At 37.6% G+C, this 16,756-nt stretch overlaps 1 protein-coding gene across 1 annotated transcript in view; it reads left to right on the top strand.

Moving 5' to 3' along the window:
- The window catches only part of FKBP5 (FKBP prolyl isomerase 5), an 88,728-nt gene that overhangs the window by 21,923 nt on the left and 50,049 nt on the right, over window positions 1-16,756 (top strand). The window contains exon 2 of the mRNA XM_065884975.1: window positions 13,537-13,665. Coding sequence (XP_065741047.1) covers window positions 13,561-13,665 — 105 coding nt within the window. The 5' untranslated portion in view covers window positions 13,537-13,560. The remainder of the gene's footprint in view (window positions 1-13,536; window positions 13,666-16,756) is intronic.

The following is a 16,756-nucleotide window of genomic DNA, read 5'->3' as shown; positions in this document are numbered from 1 at the left end:
AGGTACAACACCAAAAGCATGATTTATAAAGGAAAAAAGATAAATTGGACTGTATCAATTAAGAACATCTCTTTGAAAGCCACCTTTATAAGAGAATAAAAGGACAAGTCACAGACTGGGAGAAAATATTCGCAAATCACATTATCTGATTAAAAGCTTGTATTCACATTATATAAGGAGCTCTCAAAACTTAATAATAAGAAAACTCAGTCAAAAATAGGCAAAAGATTTGAACAGCTCACCAAAGATACATGGATGGCAAATCAGCCCATGAAAAGATGATGAACACCACTAGTCATTAGGAAAATGCAGATTAAAATCACAGATACCACTACATACATGTTAGAATGTCTTCAGTTAAAAAGGCTTATAGTACCAAGTGTTAATGAGGATGTGGAACAACTGAAACTCTTACACACTTCTGGTGGGAACACAAAATGGTACATCCACTTTGGAAAACAGTTTGCTACTTTCTTAAAGACCTAAAATGTACACCTACTCTGTGATTTAGCCATTCCACTCCTAGGCATTTATCTAAGAGAAATGAATGCATATGACTACATGAAGATTTGTACCCAAATATTCATAGCAGCTTTATTTGTAATAGACAGAAATGGAAAACAATCCAAATGTGCATTAAAAGGCAAATCACCCAAATGTGCATCAACAGGCAAACATTTAGCACTGTCTCTGTACAATGGAATACTACTCAGCAATAAAAAGGAATGAACTATTGATACACGCAGCAATGTATTTTATTCTCTATTACAGTAGGAGAAAGAAGTCAGGGAAAAAAGACATTATTCCATTTATATGAAATTCTATAAAATACAGACTCTTCAGAAAGCAAATCAGAGATTGCTCTGACGTGAGCCAGAGAGGAATGAATTTTAAAGAGACACAAGGAAACTTTTGTGGGTGACAAATATATTCATTATCTTGATTGTAGTGATGGCTTTATGGATAATATATACATATGTCAAAACATACAAACTTACAACTTGTATACTTTAAATATATGAAGTTTATTGTATTGTCACCAAATCTGTTTAAAAAATGTACTTGTGTGTTCTTCAACATTTATAGCAAGCTGTTTAAATTTCAGAAGCACGTAAGGGACTCAGAATAATTTTAAAAATAATTTGTCAAAAAAAAAAATAATAATTTGTCAGTGATTAAGTTTGATGAGGGGGGAAAACCTGCATTGTATATATCAAGTTTACTTATAATTTTAACTTATTACAAAATCGAGAAACTGAATAAATGTTCCAATTTGGGCTTTCTGAAATTCTGAAGAATTTTTTAGAATAATAATGATCAAATGTTAGATTTAATTGTATTGTCATATTAGAACACTGTAATCCAACTGGATGATAAATAAAGGGAGAGAGGGGAAAGAATGTTGAAAGAGCCCTAAGTATAAAATGGAGGAAGTCAACAGAATTCTAGGCTTGGGAGAAATTCTTATGATATTGTTTGGATGACTAGGTATCTATGGTAGATAGTATTGAATAATGGACCCCTCAAAGACGCCCACATCCTAATCCCTGAAATTTGTTGATACGTTACCTTACAGAGTAGAAGGGACTTTGCAGATATGATCAAGGTTAAAGACTTTGAGGTGGGGAAATTATCCTGGATTATCCAGGTGAGCCCAGCATAATCATATGGATTCTTAAGAAATTTAAGAAAGCAGGGAAACTTTCCCAGCTGTGGCCAGAGGGAGATGTGACTAATAGAAGAATGATGAGAGAGATACAATATTGCTGGCTTTGAAAATGGAGGAAGGGGGGCCATGAGCCAAGGAACGTGGACAGCCTCTAGAGTCTGGAAAAAAGGAAATTCTCTCCTAGAGCCTCCAGAAGGAATGCAGCCCTGCTAACACCTTGATTTTAGCCCAGTGAGACCCATTTCTGACTTCTGCCCTCCAGAGCTGTAACATAATAAGTGTGTATTGTTTAAGCCATTATGTTGGTGACAATTGTTGTGGCAGCTGTAGAAAATATCTAAGGGAATAAACCTCAGAATAATGTTTTGCCACAGGGTTGCAGTAGAAAGTGAACTCTGTGATACCAGAATAGCTTTTTCCATTCCTTAGGAATTGTTTTCCCTTCCACATATCAAACTTCATTGTCCTATAAGGTAAAATATGTACTTATTCATTAAAAAGTAATTCTAAATATTGGAGTTGGAATAAACCTTAACCCCCCGGAAATTTACAGATGGAGAAACTGAGTGAGGGCCAAAGATTCCAGAGCTAGTTACCAGTGGATTTGAGTTTAAATTTAGGCATGGTTCAATCCTCTCTCATATATACCCTTTAATTAGAAATTTGTTCTGGAAATATGGAATATATGAGTCATTCCAAAAAGGGTTGTTTACTTAGGCAGGTAGACAAATCTTTATCTAGTTGACAGGATTAATTTATGAGATTAATTTGTCACTTTGGAAGGTCCTAACCCTAACCCTGACCCTGAGGAGAAGGAATAAGTCATATTAACAAACTTCACTGTTCAATAACTAGATCTGCATGCAGAGGAGGTACCAACTCAGAATGGAGGGGTTTGGGAGATGGCAGGGTCACATCAAAAATAAATTTTCCTTATTTCTTCCTGCCTAGGATGTGTTACAGCCTTATAGATTCAGTTTCCCCCCAGACTTCTCCCCAAACAGGAGTCTCTCCTGTTATGGAACATCCCCTTATTCTCAAAACCCAGTGCCAAGGCAGAGGCTCTGGTCGTCAAACTTGAGAGCAGCACTCTTTCCCTTCTCTCTCCTCAGTCCCTGTCCTCCTTCCATACTTTTGTGGAGGGATTTAAGGTGGCCAAGGGTTTTTTCCTTCTGTATTTAAGGATTTGATCACAGACACAAAATGTAGTTTATTCTTGTGCAGTTTTACTCTTGGACATATAATGGACCTTGGGAAACAGAGTGAAGCCATGTTTTAAACCTGCTTAATTTATGTTATAGTGCTTTAATGAAACTATAAGAGGAATGCAGTACTATACAAAAATTTTATCCTAGGTTTCTTCCTTCTGCAGTCCAGCTTTCTGAGCCATCACTTCCTCCAGTTGCTATTTAGTGTATACTCAGAGATTGACAGCTAGGTGTGGTGCTCTGTTTTTGACTGCCCATGTTTAAGTCAAACTGATATAATTAATAAGATAAACCTGTTATGTGTATGTATGCATAGACATACACTTACAGTGCACTTCAGGGATGTATTAATTATGCTAGGGTTTTCTTGATTACCACCCCTGATTAGAACAGAATATTATTTTTACTTTCATAGTTGAGCACTTAGGTACGGTGTAATTCTCCAGATTAGATTTTTCAGAGTAGATTAGAGAAGAAATACAGTCAACTGGTAATGATATTTCAGTGCTAATTCCTTGTAGTGTCTGCTATTTTACCGTCTTTATATCAGTTGCTTTTGAAAATCACAATTCATTTGCGTTTATCAACTGCCTCTTATATGCCATCCATTTACACTAGGTGTTGGGGGTTCAAAAATGAATAGGACATGGGCTTCCCTGGTGGTGCAGTGGTTGAGAATCTGCCTGCCAATGCAGGGGACACGGGTTCGAGCCCTGGTCTGGGAGGATCCCACATGCCGCGTAGCAGCTGGGCCCGTGAGCCACAACTACTGAGCCTGCGCCTCTGAAGCCTGTGCTCCGCAACAAGAGAGAGGCCACGACAGTGAGAGGCCTGCGCACCGCGATGAAGAGTGGCCCCTGCTTGCCACAACTAGAGAAAGCCCTCGCACAGAAATGAAGACCCAACACGGCAAAAATAAATTAATTAATTAGTAAACTCCTACCCGCAACATCTTCTTTAAAAAAAAAAAAAAGAATAGGACACATTCTCTGCCTATACCATGTTTACAGACCTTTGCCATATGTTACCTTGCTGGCCTGTTCTTAGAAATCACCAGCCGACTTGGAATCAAACTGTTTGACCCTAATGAATCAACTCAAGTTAATAATCTACCACTGTAGCACAGGTAGAAATTTAATTTTTCTATTAAAACATGAATGGAGGCTCACTCCTACTGTGTTTACCCTTCCCAGAATGTAAGTTCCAGGGAGATGGAAATTATTTCATCTGTACTGCCACAAGACCTAGTAATCAGAAGTGAGGCTGGGACGTTAAAAGTTTGAGAACCACTGTTGTACTTTCTTAAAAGTAACTGGAAGTGTACTTTTTTTGTTGTTTGTTTTTGTTTCTTTGTTGTTGTTTTTTTGTTTTTTTGCGGTACGCGGGCCTCTCACTGTTGTGGCCTCTCCTCCGCAGGAGCACAGGCTCCGGACGCGCAGGCTCAGCGGCCATGGCCCACGGACCCAGCCGTTCCGTGGCATGTGGGATCTTCCCAGACCGGGGCACGAACCCGTGTCCCCTGCATCGGCAGGCGGACTCTCAACCACTGTGCCACCAGGGAAGCCCTGGAAGTGTACTTTTATCTTAATTCCATGTAGAATCTGGTCACGCCCCAACGTGTACTGTCCCCCAGAGTTCTCTCCTGAGCGCAGGCCTTGTCTCTGACTGCCTTCTGGACGTCTCACAAGCATGAACTCTGCCCAACCAGATTTTGCTTCCTCTGCATAGGAGGCACTCCAAAATGTTTGAGTTAAATTGAACAGAAAGAATAAGTCCTGATGAGTGCAGCTGTGAAGTGTTTTCGTCTTTTTGTCCTAAGTTTTTAAAAAAAATCATGGAGGTAATATATACTTAGTGTTAAACTATTTAAATGATAAAAAATTTTATAAGTGAAAATCCCTTCTGAAACTCCTAAATCTCATTCTCCAGAGGTAACATTGTTTTAACTGTGGTTAAATATATTTTTCTTGTATATGTAAGTAAATATACACCATTTTCTTCCTAAAAATAGGATCATACTACAAATTGTTCTGCAGCTTGCCATTCGCTTAATAGTCCATGTTGGATGTTGTTCCAACTTTCATGTCATTATTAGAAGCTTGCTTATCTGGAATAGATAAGATCTCACCTGTTCCGTATTAATATTTCCAAAGTTTAGTTGTCTTAACTCTAAGGAAGAACAGTGATGAAAAAGACATTTTGGCATGTAATATGTAATATTTGCATAATTGTAAGCCAGTGCTCTAAAAAATGATTCTACACACCAAAATCTATAAATAACTGGGAAACGTGGTTGGTTCCTGCAAGCAATTATGATATACCACATCGTCTGTACCACATGTATTATCCCTTTGTAACATCCTCAAGTGATGTTGGTTTTGTTTACAGCCGGGAGAACCAAATCATCACTGGGCACTATGCATTGTAACAATACATTTCAGTTATTACAATGGTATTCTTTTTTAGTGGATGGACATCTACAAAATCCTTTCTCAGTTTAGTTGTTTTGATGTTTTTGGTGTTTAGACTCTTAGCTCAGTGATTCTCTTTAGATTTACCTCATCCTTTTCAAAGACAGCATAATATTTTTATAGTACGAATTTGATAATTTTTATTTAAACATTCCTCTTGAGGAAAAGTTTTAGAATACTTTTATTTAGCCATATTAATTTAGCTGTAACTTAAGTGGCGGGGGGGTGGTGGTGGTGGGATGAATTGGGAGATTGGGATTGACATGTATACACTAATATGTATAAAACGGATAACTAATAAGAACCTGCTGTATAAAAAAGTAAAATAAAATTAAAAAAAAAAGCAATCTATAAATGTTTAATTGATGAACAAATCTATGCCTTTGTTCTTCCTACTCTTGAATCATTACTTTTTTTGTTTCCCTGTGACTCTTTCCCTGTGTATTTAAGCTTGTCAAGTTCTTTCTTGTTCTTAAACCTTTGCTCTCCACTCCCCTTTCCACCAAAGCATTTTACTGTTTCCCTTTGTAAGCCTAGTAAAAGTCTCAAAATTCTCACATTTTGCATCTTATACATTCCCCTTATACTTTACATTCACAATATGCTACCTTTCTCTCCTTTCCATTTCTTAACTTCTCAACCTTTACCACTGCCCAGTGCCTTTGGGAGATGCTAGGGGATACGTAAAATCAGCATTTTATTTTCCTTAAAAACTTTTTAGCCAAACACTTATTCATAGGAGATGTCCCATTTTATTGTAAGTAGAATCTTCAGAAATATTTGAAAGGTAATTGCATCCATAAAGTAAAGACATGCTAAGAAAAAATGAGCAATCAGATAATAAGAGAGTATATAGAAATAAATATTTTTAAAAATCCTTTGAACAAATTAAATGACACAGTGGGCATAGCTGACAACCAAATGGTGATCTAGAAATTCCATCAAAGGAGATCTCTTAGAATATAGAGCAAAAAGGCAAAGATGGAATTGAGGTGGTTTCTGGACCCTGTGTGTATATTAGAATCATCTGAGATGCTTTCTAAAAACACTGATGTCCTGACCACAGACCAGTTAAATCCAGACTCTCTGGGAGTGGGTCCAGGCATCAGTGGCTTTTTAAAGCTTCTCAGGTAATTCTTTTTTTTTTTTTTCCCTTGGTTCTTTGCTGTACTTTATTGTTTTGTTTTTTAAACATCTTTATTAGAGTATAATTGCTTTACAATGTTGTGTTAGTTTCTGCTGTATAACAAAGTGAATCAGCTATATGCATACGTATATCCCCATATCCCCTCCCTCTTGCGTCTCCCTCAGGTAATTCTAATATTTATCCCAGAAACATGTTTAGGAGACCTGAAGGATAGAACCAAGATGCCCAAAGTCTGTCTAATAAGACTTCTAGAAGCAGAGGACAGACAGTGAAGGAAAAGAAATATTAGTAGGAACTTTCCTGAGATCCTCAAAGACTTGTCTTCAGCATTTAAGGACCGGGATGTTAAGGCCCCTGCAGGAATGAAGGAAAGAAGATTAATAACACGTATATTCTGGTGATACATCCGAACCCCAGGAGTAAAGAAAATTCTTACATGTTCATAGAAAAAAATGGGAGCCACCTTGTGCATTCGGGAGGGAGGGAAACCTACCTGGCCTAACTGATCTGAACACAGCGTCTGCTCTGTCCCCCAGGTGGGGCTCTACTTAATTTCTCTGCTCTTTGTGATGCTGACCAGGTTCCCTTTGGAAGAGCTGTTCTTACAGTCGGTGTTCAGAAGGCAGTTTGCTCTTCTTTGTTCTCTCCTTCTGGCTGATCTCATCTGTGTTCTAGTTCAGTGATAAACCTTTTCTTGTTTTCAAGCTCAGAGCTTTGCAGATTTTTCTGTCACTCCATTGCCATCGTGGGGGAAGTTGATCCCTTAGTCTTTCAGCCCTTGGCATTTGGATGGTCTAATATTTTCTAGACCTTTTTTTGTTTTGTTTTAATGCTAATATATATAACTCTTTGCCTCCTACTTATTTAAGAACAGTAATTCATCCAAGTAAACAGGGTTAGTGACAGGAGTAATGGTAAATTTGGTCTGTGAACTTTGCTTTTCTTCACTAATTACTGAGAAGGAAAGTGAGTTTACCAAAGCATTGTATGTATCAGAGAGAGATAATAAAGGAGGAAATAATTTGTAGCAATCAAGGGGTAGCTCCATTTAGGATTCTCTTTCCTCTCCAGTCTTCATGATTGGACATCCCAGAGTCCTTGGTCCCTGAAGAACTGATACAATAATCACTTCTGGAGGCTCGACTCAGCACTTTGGGATTGCATTGGAAATACAGAAGGTATCCTCAATTAAGGGGGAGGTAGGAGAGCTAAAGAGAGAACCATGGTTAAATGTACAGTGCAGTGGCATTAAGTACATTCACATTGTTGTGCAGTTATCACCACTCTTCTCCAGAACTTTTTCATCTTCCCCAAAAGACACTCTATATCCATTAAACAACCACTCTATTCTCTGCTCCCCTCAGCCCCTGGTAATCTCTATTCTACTTTCTGTGTCTATAATTTTTTTTTTAATATTTATTTATTTATTTGGTTGGTTGACTGGTTGTGCAGGGTGTTAGTTGCGGCAGGCGGGCTCCTTAGTTGTGGCATGCAAACTCTTAGTGGTGGCATGCATGTGAGATCTAGTTCCCTGACCAGGGATCGAACCCGGGCCCCCTGCATTGGGAGTGTGGAGTCTTATCCACTGTGCCACCAGGGAAGTCCCTGTCTCTATAAATTTGCCTATTCTAAGTACCTCATATAAGTAGAATCATACAATATTTGTCCTTTTGTGTCTTGCTTATTTCACTTAACATAATGTTTTCCAGTTCATCCATGTTTAGCATGTATCAGAATTTCATTCCTTTTTATGGAATAATATTCATTTTAATAATAACATAATATATATTGCACACATACCATATTTTGTTTATGGACACTTGGAGTTTTTCCACCTTTTGGCTTTTGTGACTACTACTACTGTATCTGTTTGAGTCTCTGTTTTTGCTTCTTTGGGGTACATACCTAGGAATGGAATAGCTGGATCATATGGTGATTCTGTGTTTAATATTTTGAGGAACCACCAAACCTTTTCACAGAGGCTGCACCATTTCACATTACTGCCAGCAGTGCATGAGGGTTCTGATTTCTCTACATCTTCACCAACACTTGTCATTTTTCCTTTTTTGATAATAGCCATCCTCATGAGTGTGAAGTGGTATCTCATTGTGATTTTGACTTGCATTCCCCTTATGAATAAGGATGTTGAACATCTTTTCACATGCTTATTGGCTCTTTGTATATCTTCTTGCAGGTTTCTTTTTTAAAGGAGAGAACGTAAATGTATGAGCATATATAAGAGCGTTGTTCGTCGTCTCCCCATTCCGCACCCCGGTATGGAGGAAGCAAATTAACTGGGGGAAAGTAGGTGAATAAATACAGTGTGCAGTTTCATATAGACATATAGTCTGTCTTTATATTTGATCTCGTTTCCTCTGCATGCATGTATATCTCTCTTTTGTGTGTGTCTTGCCTACAAATAGATAACTACTCCTGACACTCCTGTGTTACTGGACTTGAATATTTGATAGAGGCCTGGGGTTGAAAGTAAATGAGGGCTTTCCAGTTAGTCCTTACATGAATATTTTCAAAATGAGGATGCACTTATACTGCATTCAGTTACAAGCCTTTCCTTGTGTTTTCTCTCTTTCTTTTGTGTTTTAGTTTTAGGAGACGGAAAGCCTTTATGGCCCAGACATCTATGGTACTTAGAAAGAGTGCTGCTGTAATTTTGTAATTTTCTGTGTTTCTAACAAAGTAGCCAGTTCCTATATTCTTTCTTGTCTTCTTTCTGAAAACTCTTCTGTTAGACAGTAGGATAATCTGTGATACAAGGTACCTATATTTTAACAAAGAGAACAACTACAACAGTAGTAATATACATGGTTAATTAGTGGATAAACCTTTAAACTGATTTCTCATTTGGGGGAATATGACAATTTAGTTATGTTAACTGACGTTTTCAGTACACTGTTGATGAAATTTTAAGCTTAGTCTCATTTTTCTGTGATGTCTCAGGTGTTTGCTGACCAGCACTTTGGAGAGTGCATGCTTATCTGGCATGTCCATAACAGAACGAACTGTGTGTTCCCTCTCTGAGGCTCTGGGCAGCAATTTCCCCCTTTGGACAGTTCAGGACAGTGAGCTTTATCATAGATTAATATCCATAGCTACAGAGTGATTTTAAATCCAGAATAAACCTAGGGTAAGGGAATGAAGAAAAGGCTCTCTTACGAAAAAAGTGAAATTTCCTTAGTGTGTCTTACAGGTTTTTAGGAATTATCTGTTCTTACAGCCTTTTTTTCATGTAACATTAGATCAAGGAAGAAGTTTTTCTTTGTTTTGTTTGCTTACAAAAATCTATACCCCAAATGGTATAACTGGAATTAAGGGGAAGTACTTGGAATGTTCAGTTTATTTCTTTATTTTTCCAGATTTATCTGCCTTTGAAAGTTCAACAAAGGTTTAGTGTTGTTTTTATCTTTGTGTTTTAATTAATTTAATTCGTGCTACCTCTTTTCACATGGACTCCATACTAGTGAGAATCGTTCTGAGATTACAAAGATTATTTGTATCCCTTCAAGTGTTAGAACCAAAAATGAAGAGCAAATTCCTTTATCAAATGAGATTTATAAAGCTTGCAAATCAACTTATACAAGTTCCCTATTTATTTAAATTTTAGCAAGCCATTGTTTCCAAAGGGGAAGGTTAGAACAAAAGAAAATGTTTTTTGATTGACAGTATTTTCATTTAAAAGTTTAGCTGATCTACAAATGACAAACATTCAAAAGAAAGGCATTGCCTTTGGATGTGTTGTAGTCATGCTTTCTGAATGCTCTGTTTTTAGCTTTTGGTGATATTTGTGCTCACACATGCTCTCTCTCAAATGATTTGAAAGTAAGTGGCAGACATCATGGCACCTCACCCCTAAATACTTCAGCATGTGTCTCCTAAGAATGAGGATATTATTCTGTATAAAACCACAATGCTATATCACACTCCAGAAAGCTAACATTATACAGTAATAATAAGGTAATATATGGTCTATTTTTCCAAATTTTCCTAATTCTCACAAAAATGTGCTTTTATAAATTTTTATTCCCCCTAATCCAGGATCCAGCCAAGGATCACACACTGCATTTGGTGGCTGTGTCTCTTTAGTCTTTTTTAAACCAGAACAGGCCCCTTTTCTTTTTTTTTTTAACTTTTTTTTGTCTTTCATAACATTAACATTTTGAGGAGTCTAGGCCAGTTGTAGAATGTTCCACAACCTAATTTTGTCTTTTCTTCTTGATTAGTTTCAGGTTAAATGTTTTTGGTAGGAATACTACATGTATGCTTCCCATTACATCACATCAGGAGGCACACTGATACTGGTTTGTGTTAATATAGAAGATGCAGAGTTTGGTCATAATGCAGATCACTTGTGTGAAGGGGGAGGTTTGTCAGATCACTCCACTGGAAAGCTATTATTAAAAAAGGAAAAAGGGCTTTCCAGTGGAGTGATCTGACAAACCTCCCCCTTCACACAAGTGGTCTGCATTATGACCAAACTCTGCATCTTCTATATTAACACAAACCAGTTTTGAGACTGTGTAGCTGTCCTGTTCCCTAATAACCGTTCATTTGGTGGTTTTAATTTGTTTATTGATTTACTCCAGGGTTTCTCCAGGGGTTTACTGATGGATGTCTATGTACCTGTAAAGCACCAGGAAAATTTTTCTGTGTGTATGTATTTTTCCAGGGATACAGTCCAACACCTCCAGAGTGTTTAAAAGATCTTTTCCCTCTGTTTTTGAGGTGGCTCCTGCAAATTTCTATGCATCAGAGAGTGTTTTATAAGTGGTAGGTTACTGGAATTTGGGAACAAACCCTGTTCATCTAATTTCCCTAATTATCTTGCCCAGCATCACACAACAAGTAGGTACTTAATTTTTGTTGTTGTTTGTTTGAGGACGCTTTGTTCTGGCCTTTCCCTTATCCTGAGCCAAGCATTTGGATCTTTTGTGTTTGGCATAAAGTGTACTAGAAAATAAAGCAGAGGGCTAAGCCCCTGGTTTTTGGTGTTCTCTTTGAAGATTTGGGGTCACAGCAAAATTTGATTTGTGTCTTTGTTGACACTAAAGCAAATTTAGGTCAATTGGAAATGATTTAAAACACTATATCAACTATATTTAGTTGTCTAATTATCAGTTGTATCAGTCAGACATTTTTCACAAGTGTAAAATAGCACTTTTTAACTGTGTAGGCAAGAGGGTCCCACAGGTGACTTAGGGAGCCTTATGTCCATTATTAGCCTAATACTGAATAGCTGTAGAAGTGATTAATTCTTGTCTTCCCCTGCTCAACCAGGAGAGCAGTATGGAATTCATCATGGCAGCAGCCAGCAAGGTGTGTTTTGTTTTGTCTTGTTGATTAGCCTGTTGGTATTTGCCTTGCATGAAGTGTCTGTCATTTAGGTGACTGATGATAATAAAAAGAGTTAACATTGGAATAGTATACTTTTAACATATACATTATACCATTTAATCCAGAAGATCACTCTGTGAAAGTAGATATTATTTTTATTCTAATTATACAGGTAGGGAAAAAAGCTTAGAGAAGTTAAAGTAAGCACATTAAACAGCTTGTAAGGAGCTCCAGATTCCTTGACCATTCTGTCATTCCAGTCTAAAAGGTAGAGGCATTCTAAGGAATCTAAATATGGACAAAGCATGGCCCTGCTCTCAAGGATCTTTTAAATACAACAAGTGTGTTGTCTTACCGAATGTATTATAGACAACAAATCAAGGGGAGAGCTAAGGAAGTACAGAAAAGGGCAGACAACTATAAAATAGAAGGTCGAGTTTGGTAAGATGGAGGTAGCATTTGAGTGGGAAAAATGGGGATTTTATTTTTCTTTAATTTTTAAAATTTTTATTTATTTTTGGCTGTGTTGGGTCTTCGTTGCTGCATGCAGGCTTTCTCTAGTTGCGCCGACTGGGGCTACTCTTCATTGAGGTGCACGGGCTTCTCACTGCGGTGGCTTCTCTTGTTGCGGAGCACGGGCTCTAGGCGCGCGGGCTTCAGTAGTTGTGGCTCGCAGGCTCTAGAGCACAGGCTCAGTAGTTGTGGCGCATGGGCATAGTTGCTCTGCGGCATGTGGGATCTTCCTGGACCAGGGCTTGAACATATGTCCCCTGCATTGGCAGGCGGATTCTTATCCACTGTGCCACCAGGGAAGCCCAAGAGTGGGGATTTTAAAAAAGAGTGACCAAGAGCATGGAGATGGGAAAGCACGGGACTTGTTATAGGAGAAGAATTGGTCTGGTTTGGCTAGAGCATGAGGTGCATGAAAGAAAGTAGTGGAAGCTAGACCTGAAAGATAGGTAAGGATCATGTTGTGGAGGGCCTGGAATGCCATGGTAGGGAAGAACCTCATTCCAAAGGAACTTTTGAGCAGGGAATGAAAAATGTGGCTCTATAAAAGACCCAGTAATAATCATGATAAATGTTTACATTTTTAAGTTATGACTTTGTGCTAATCTCTTAACATTTGTTATCTCATTAATGCCTCACAGTAACCCTATGAACAAAAACTCCATCCATTTTACAGCTGTGAAACTGAGGCTCAGTGACTTTAAGTTTGCAAATGTCAAACAGATATTGCTGGAGCTAGGACTCAGACTAGGGTCTGTCATTTTGAAAGCCTGTCCTGTTTTTCACTGTGATATATTGTCATTTCTTTTATCAGATCACCTGATAAGTTCTTAATTCTCTGTCAAGAATATGGCTGTAGGAAAAGGACGTTTTCAGAATTCTGAAAGGACTACTTCTCAGTGTGTAATCACGCTAAGGAATATAATCACTATCAAACCTGACTTGTTCTGCTCTCTAATCTGGGATCAGAGCTGGATGGGAAATTGAAGAGTTGGATGATGTTTCATTTACATGCCTCATGACATCAGTACATGCTCATAGCAGATGTTTTTATTTTCCTTTTCTGTGTTTAACCTTATTGGCCCTTAGTAAATCTTGGGTCAGCTAAAGCTCAGTTCCTAGGGGCATTTAAGATGCATAAAGAAGTGATACTTTTCCTAGCTAAAATATGTTTCTTCTCAGCAGGTTGTCTACTTATAAAAGACAATGACTACTGATGAAGCTGCCAAGAACAATGGAGAAAGCCCCGCAGCAGCTGTTGCTGAACAGGGAGAGGATATTACCTCCAAAAAAGATAGAGGAGTATTAAAGGTGAGGCCACAAGGATGAATGACATTTAGGGAAATTTGCTATCTGGAAATATTGTTCATAAAAATCTTTTTTTGTTTTTATGGTTGGAGGTGGAGATGGATAATGTTTATTGAGGCTTACTAAGTACCAGACACTGCAGTTAAATTCCCATTTTGTCTTCATAACTGGAGGTTTATTTTTAATCCCAGATTATAGATGGTAAAACTGAGGGCCAGCTAGGTAAATTAACTTGCCCCAAATCATATATCTTAGTAAATGCAGATCTGGGGTTTAGGTCCAAGTTACGTCTGACTCCAAAAGGCTGTGTCTCTCTATTCTCAGAGTGTATAAATGGGTGATTATTTTAATATAATATTTAAGTATATTAAAGCTAGCTAATGACAATTCAAAAGACTTTTTTAAAAGAAAAAGAAAAGCTAACTTGCAGAGTTCAAAAGGATTGGTTTTTTACATACAAATAGAATTCCTGTGTGCAGTGAAGGTATTTTTTTGAGGTTTCATCAGAGAATATATCTCACTTTTGAATTAGCTTTCCTCCTTAAAAACACTTTTTTCATTCTGTAATTAATCATTTTTACATTTTTTTAAATCTCACAGTGGTTTTGTGAGACAGAGTTCTTTTTGATTCTTCCATTTATGTATGGAAGATATGTATGTGTTATTATTTCGTATAATAAAGAGAGGTTAAATGGTTTTAGTCATACTAAGTTCTTTTTTCTCCTACACTGTTGTTATGCGTTCAAGTTTTGTATAATTAATTTTTGTTTTTGCTGAAAAGATTATCTTAAACATTCTAAATATTACCACTAAGCTGAGTTTTAATATCTCCTTGTGTTATCAGTAGCAAATGAGAATTTTTTTAGTTTGTTTTGGCTAATCTTGCTTATGTGGAAGCTTTTTTCTGTGCCGAATTTCTTCCGAATATACATGTTTTACTATTAGCTTGCTGTATGCCAAGCCAAAATTTGAAGACTTGAACCTGTAGAATAAGGGCTTTATGCTATCTATAGCATAAGATGTATATTATGATATCTTCATTCAGAGGGCTTTTCAACCTTGTAGCTCTGTGAATTACTCATCCCATACTCCATAATGCCTCTCAAGACAGTGGAAATTCTGTGGGCTATCTGCAGCATCTCCCTACCTCTGTTTAAGTTCTTCTCTTTCATCTTTTCAGAGCACTGGTACAGAGGACATGGCCCCCAACTTGCCTGAGGCCCTGCTTTGTTCTAGGGAGTAAATCTAATAAGATTTTTAGGCTTGTAAGAAACATTTAGAGATTATAAACCCTTTAAATCTTATGGTGGTTTATCACTGTCTAAAGCCTCATGTTTCACCATGGCTTTTGGTTAAGATTAAATAGGTCTTTTAACTCTATGACCTAGAGCAATTTAGTAACCTATCTGTGATGAAGTTTCCTCATTTGTAAAATTAGAGTAATAATACTGCGTACCTCATAGAATTATTGAGATTACATAAAGCATTTAGCACAGTGCCATGATTGTAATAATCTCTCTTATTAACTGTTACTGTATATATTTTTTAAAAGACCAAGGCAGATCTGGGAAGTGAGAAACTAACCCAGGAAGATAAAATTTCTTTTTGGAGCTTACATTTTTAAACTGAATTGAGACTAGATTGTATCCTTAAGACAGCTCCAGATTTAGGCACTAAACTCGTCTTGTTGGGGAAACCGGAAGTGATACCAGAGTATCACTTGCTGATGTGAACAGCTCTGACTCCGTGGTAGCCATTCATCCCATATGCCCAGTTACTTGGTTATAGTCCTAGAAATGCAGATTCCCTCCAGGGGAGGCTCAGGCTCCTAAATACTGCATGCAGTTCATGAACACGAGCACTTCTAGAATATCGTGTGATTTCTTTTAGATTTTTTTTTTTTTTTTTTTTTTTGCGGTACGCGGGCCTCTCACTGTTGTGGCCTCTCCCGTTGCGGAGCACAGGCTCTGGACGCGCAGGCTCAGTGGCCAGGGCTCACGGGCCTAGCTGCTCTGCGGCATGTGGGATCTTCCCGGACCGGGGCACAAACCCGTGTCCCCTGCATCAGCAGGCGGACTCTCAACCACTGCACCACCAGGGAAGCCCCCAAACACTTTTTTTGATGAAGTTGCAGTAATCATTTTTTTTCCTTTAGAATGTCTAGGCTTTTGTTGTAGAATCTAAGTTCACAGTGTTTATGTGGTGATATGAGGGTGGGGCAAGGAGGATGCATCTCAAAAAAGAATTTAGGAGCAAATAATTGAATTCTTCAGATAAAAATTCAGACCCTTCCCCAAAAATGATGTTTATTGGACATTAGCTACCATCCTCTGTTATCTAATAAAAATGATTAATTTGGCATAAGTGATTGACAGAATAAATTATACACCACATGCCTGGATTTGATTTTCTTTTCCCAGAACTGACCAACTGCATTAGTGGCTTGCTCTGCCAAGAACAAAATAAATATACTGGATTTTATGATAGTTAAATGTTTTTCAACTTGGAGCTTTTTGGCATTTCCTTTACTAGAACACAAGTTACTCAGTATCATATCAAACTGTGCAGTGGTACTGTTTTTTTTACACTTTGAATATTCTTCAAATAGTAGGAAGTATAACCTTTATATCAGGAAATTGGGCTTTTTGAAATTAAACCAGACTAGTGGAATCTAGTCAAAAGATAATGTTTTTAGCAAAGGAGAGAAATAAAAATCTCACCTTTGAAACTTTGCTTCAGACTTCTTTTTGAATGTTTTTGAAAGTCCACTAATCTTTTTGGTCTAATTCAGTTTGTACATGGACTAACTCTGTGTTTTGAAAGATTTCAGTGTCATAAGATGGGGCATTAAACCAATGAAATAAGATCTATTGATTAATTATTTTGAGAGAATAGTGTGATTAACAATACAATTAAATATAGCATTAAAGATTTAGAGTAGTACAGGATAATTTTGTAACAGTGAGGATCATTGAGAGAACTGGGAGGGAAGCCTTTAGAAAGGACAGACAGTTGTTTGCAAACGTGCCTGAGTGATGTGGAAGGGACTGTGTGACCTCTTTATTCTCTGATTAGAAATAAAATGTTTAACCTC

Source organism: Phocoena phocoena, chromosome 10 (assembly GCF_963924675.1).
Source record: "Phocoena phocoena chromosome 10, mPhoPho1.1, whole genome shotgun sequence".
NCBI lineage: Eukaryota > Metazoa > Chordata > Mammalia > Artiodactyla > Phocoenidae > Phocoena > Phocoena phocoena.
The sequence above is the reverse complement of the archived record's forward strand: the minus strand, read 5'-3'. Positions and strand labels throughout refer to the sequence as shown.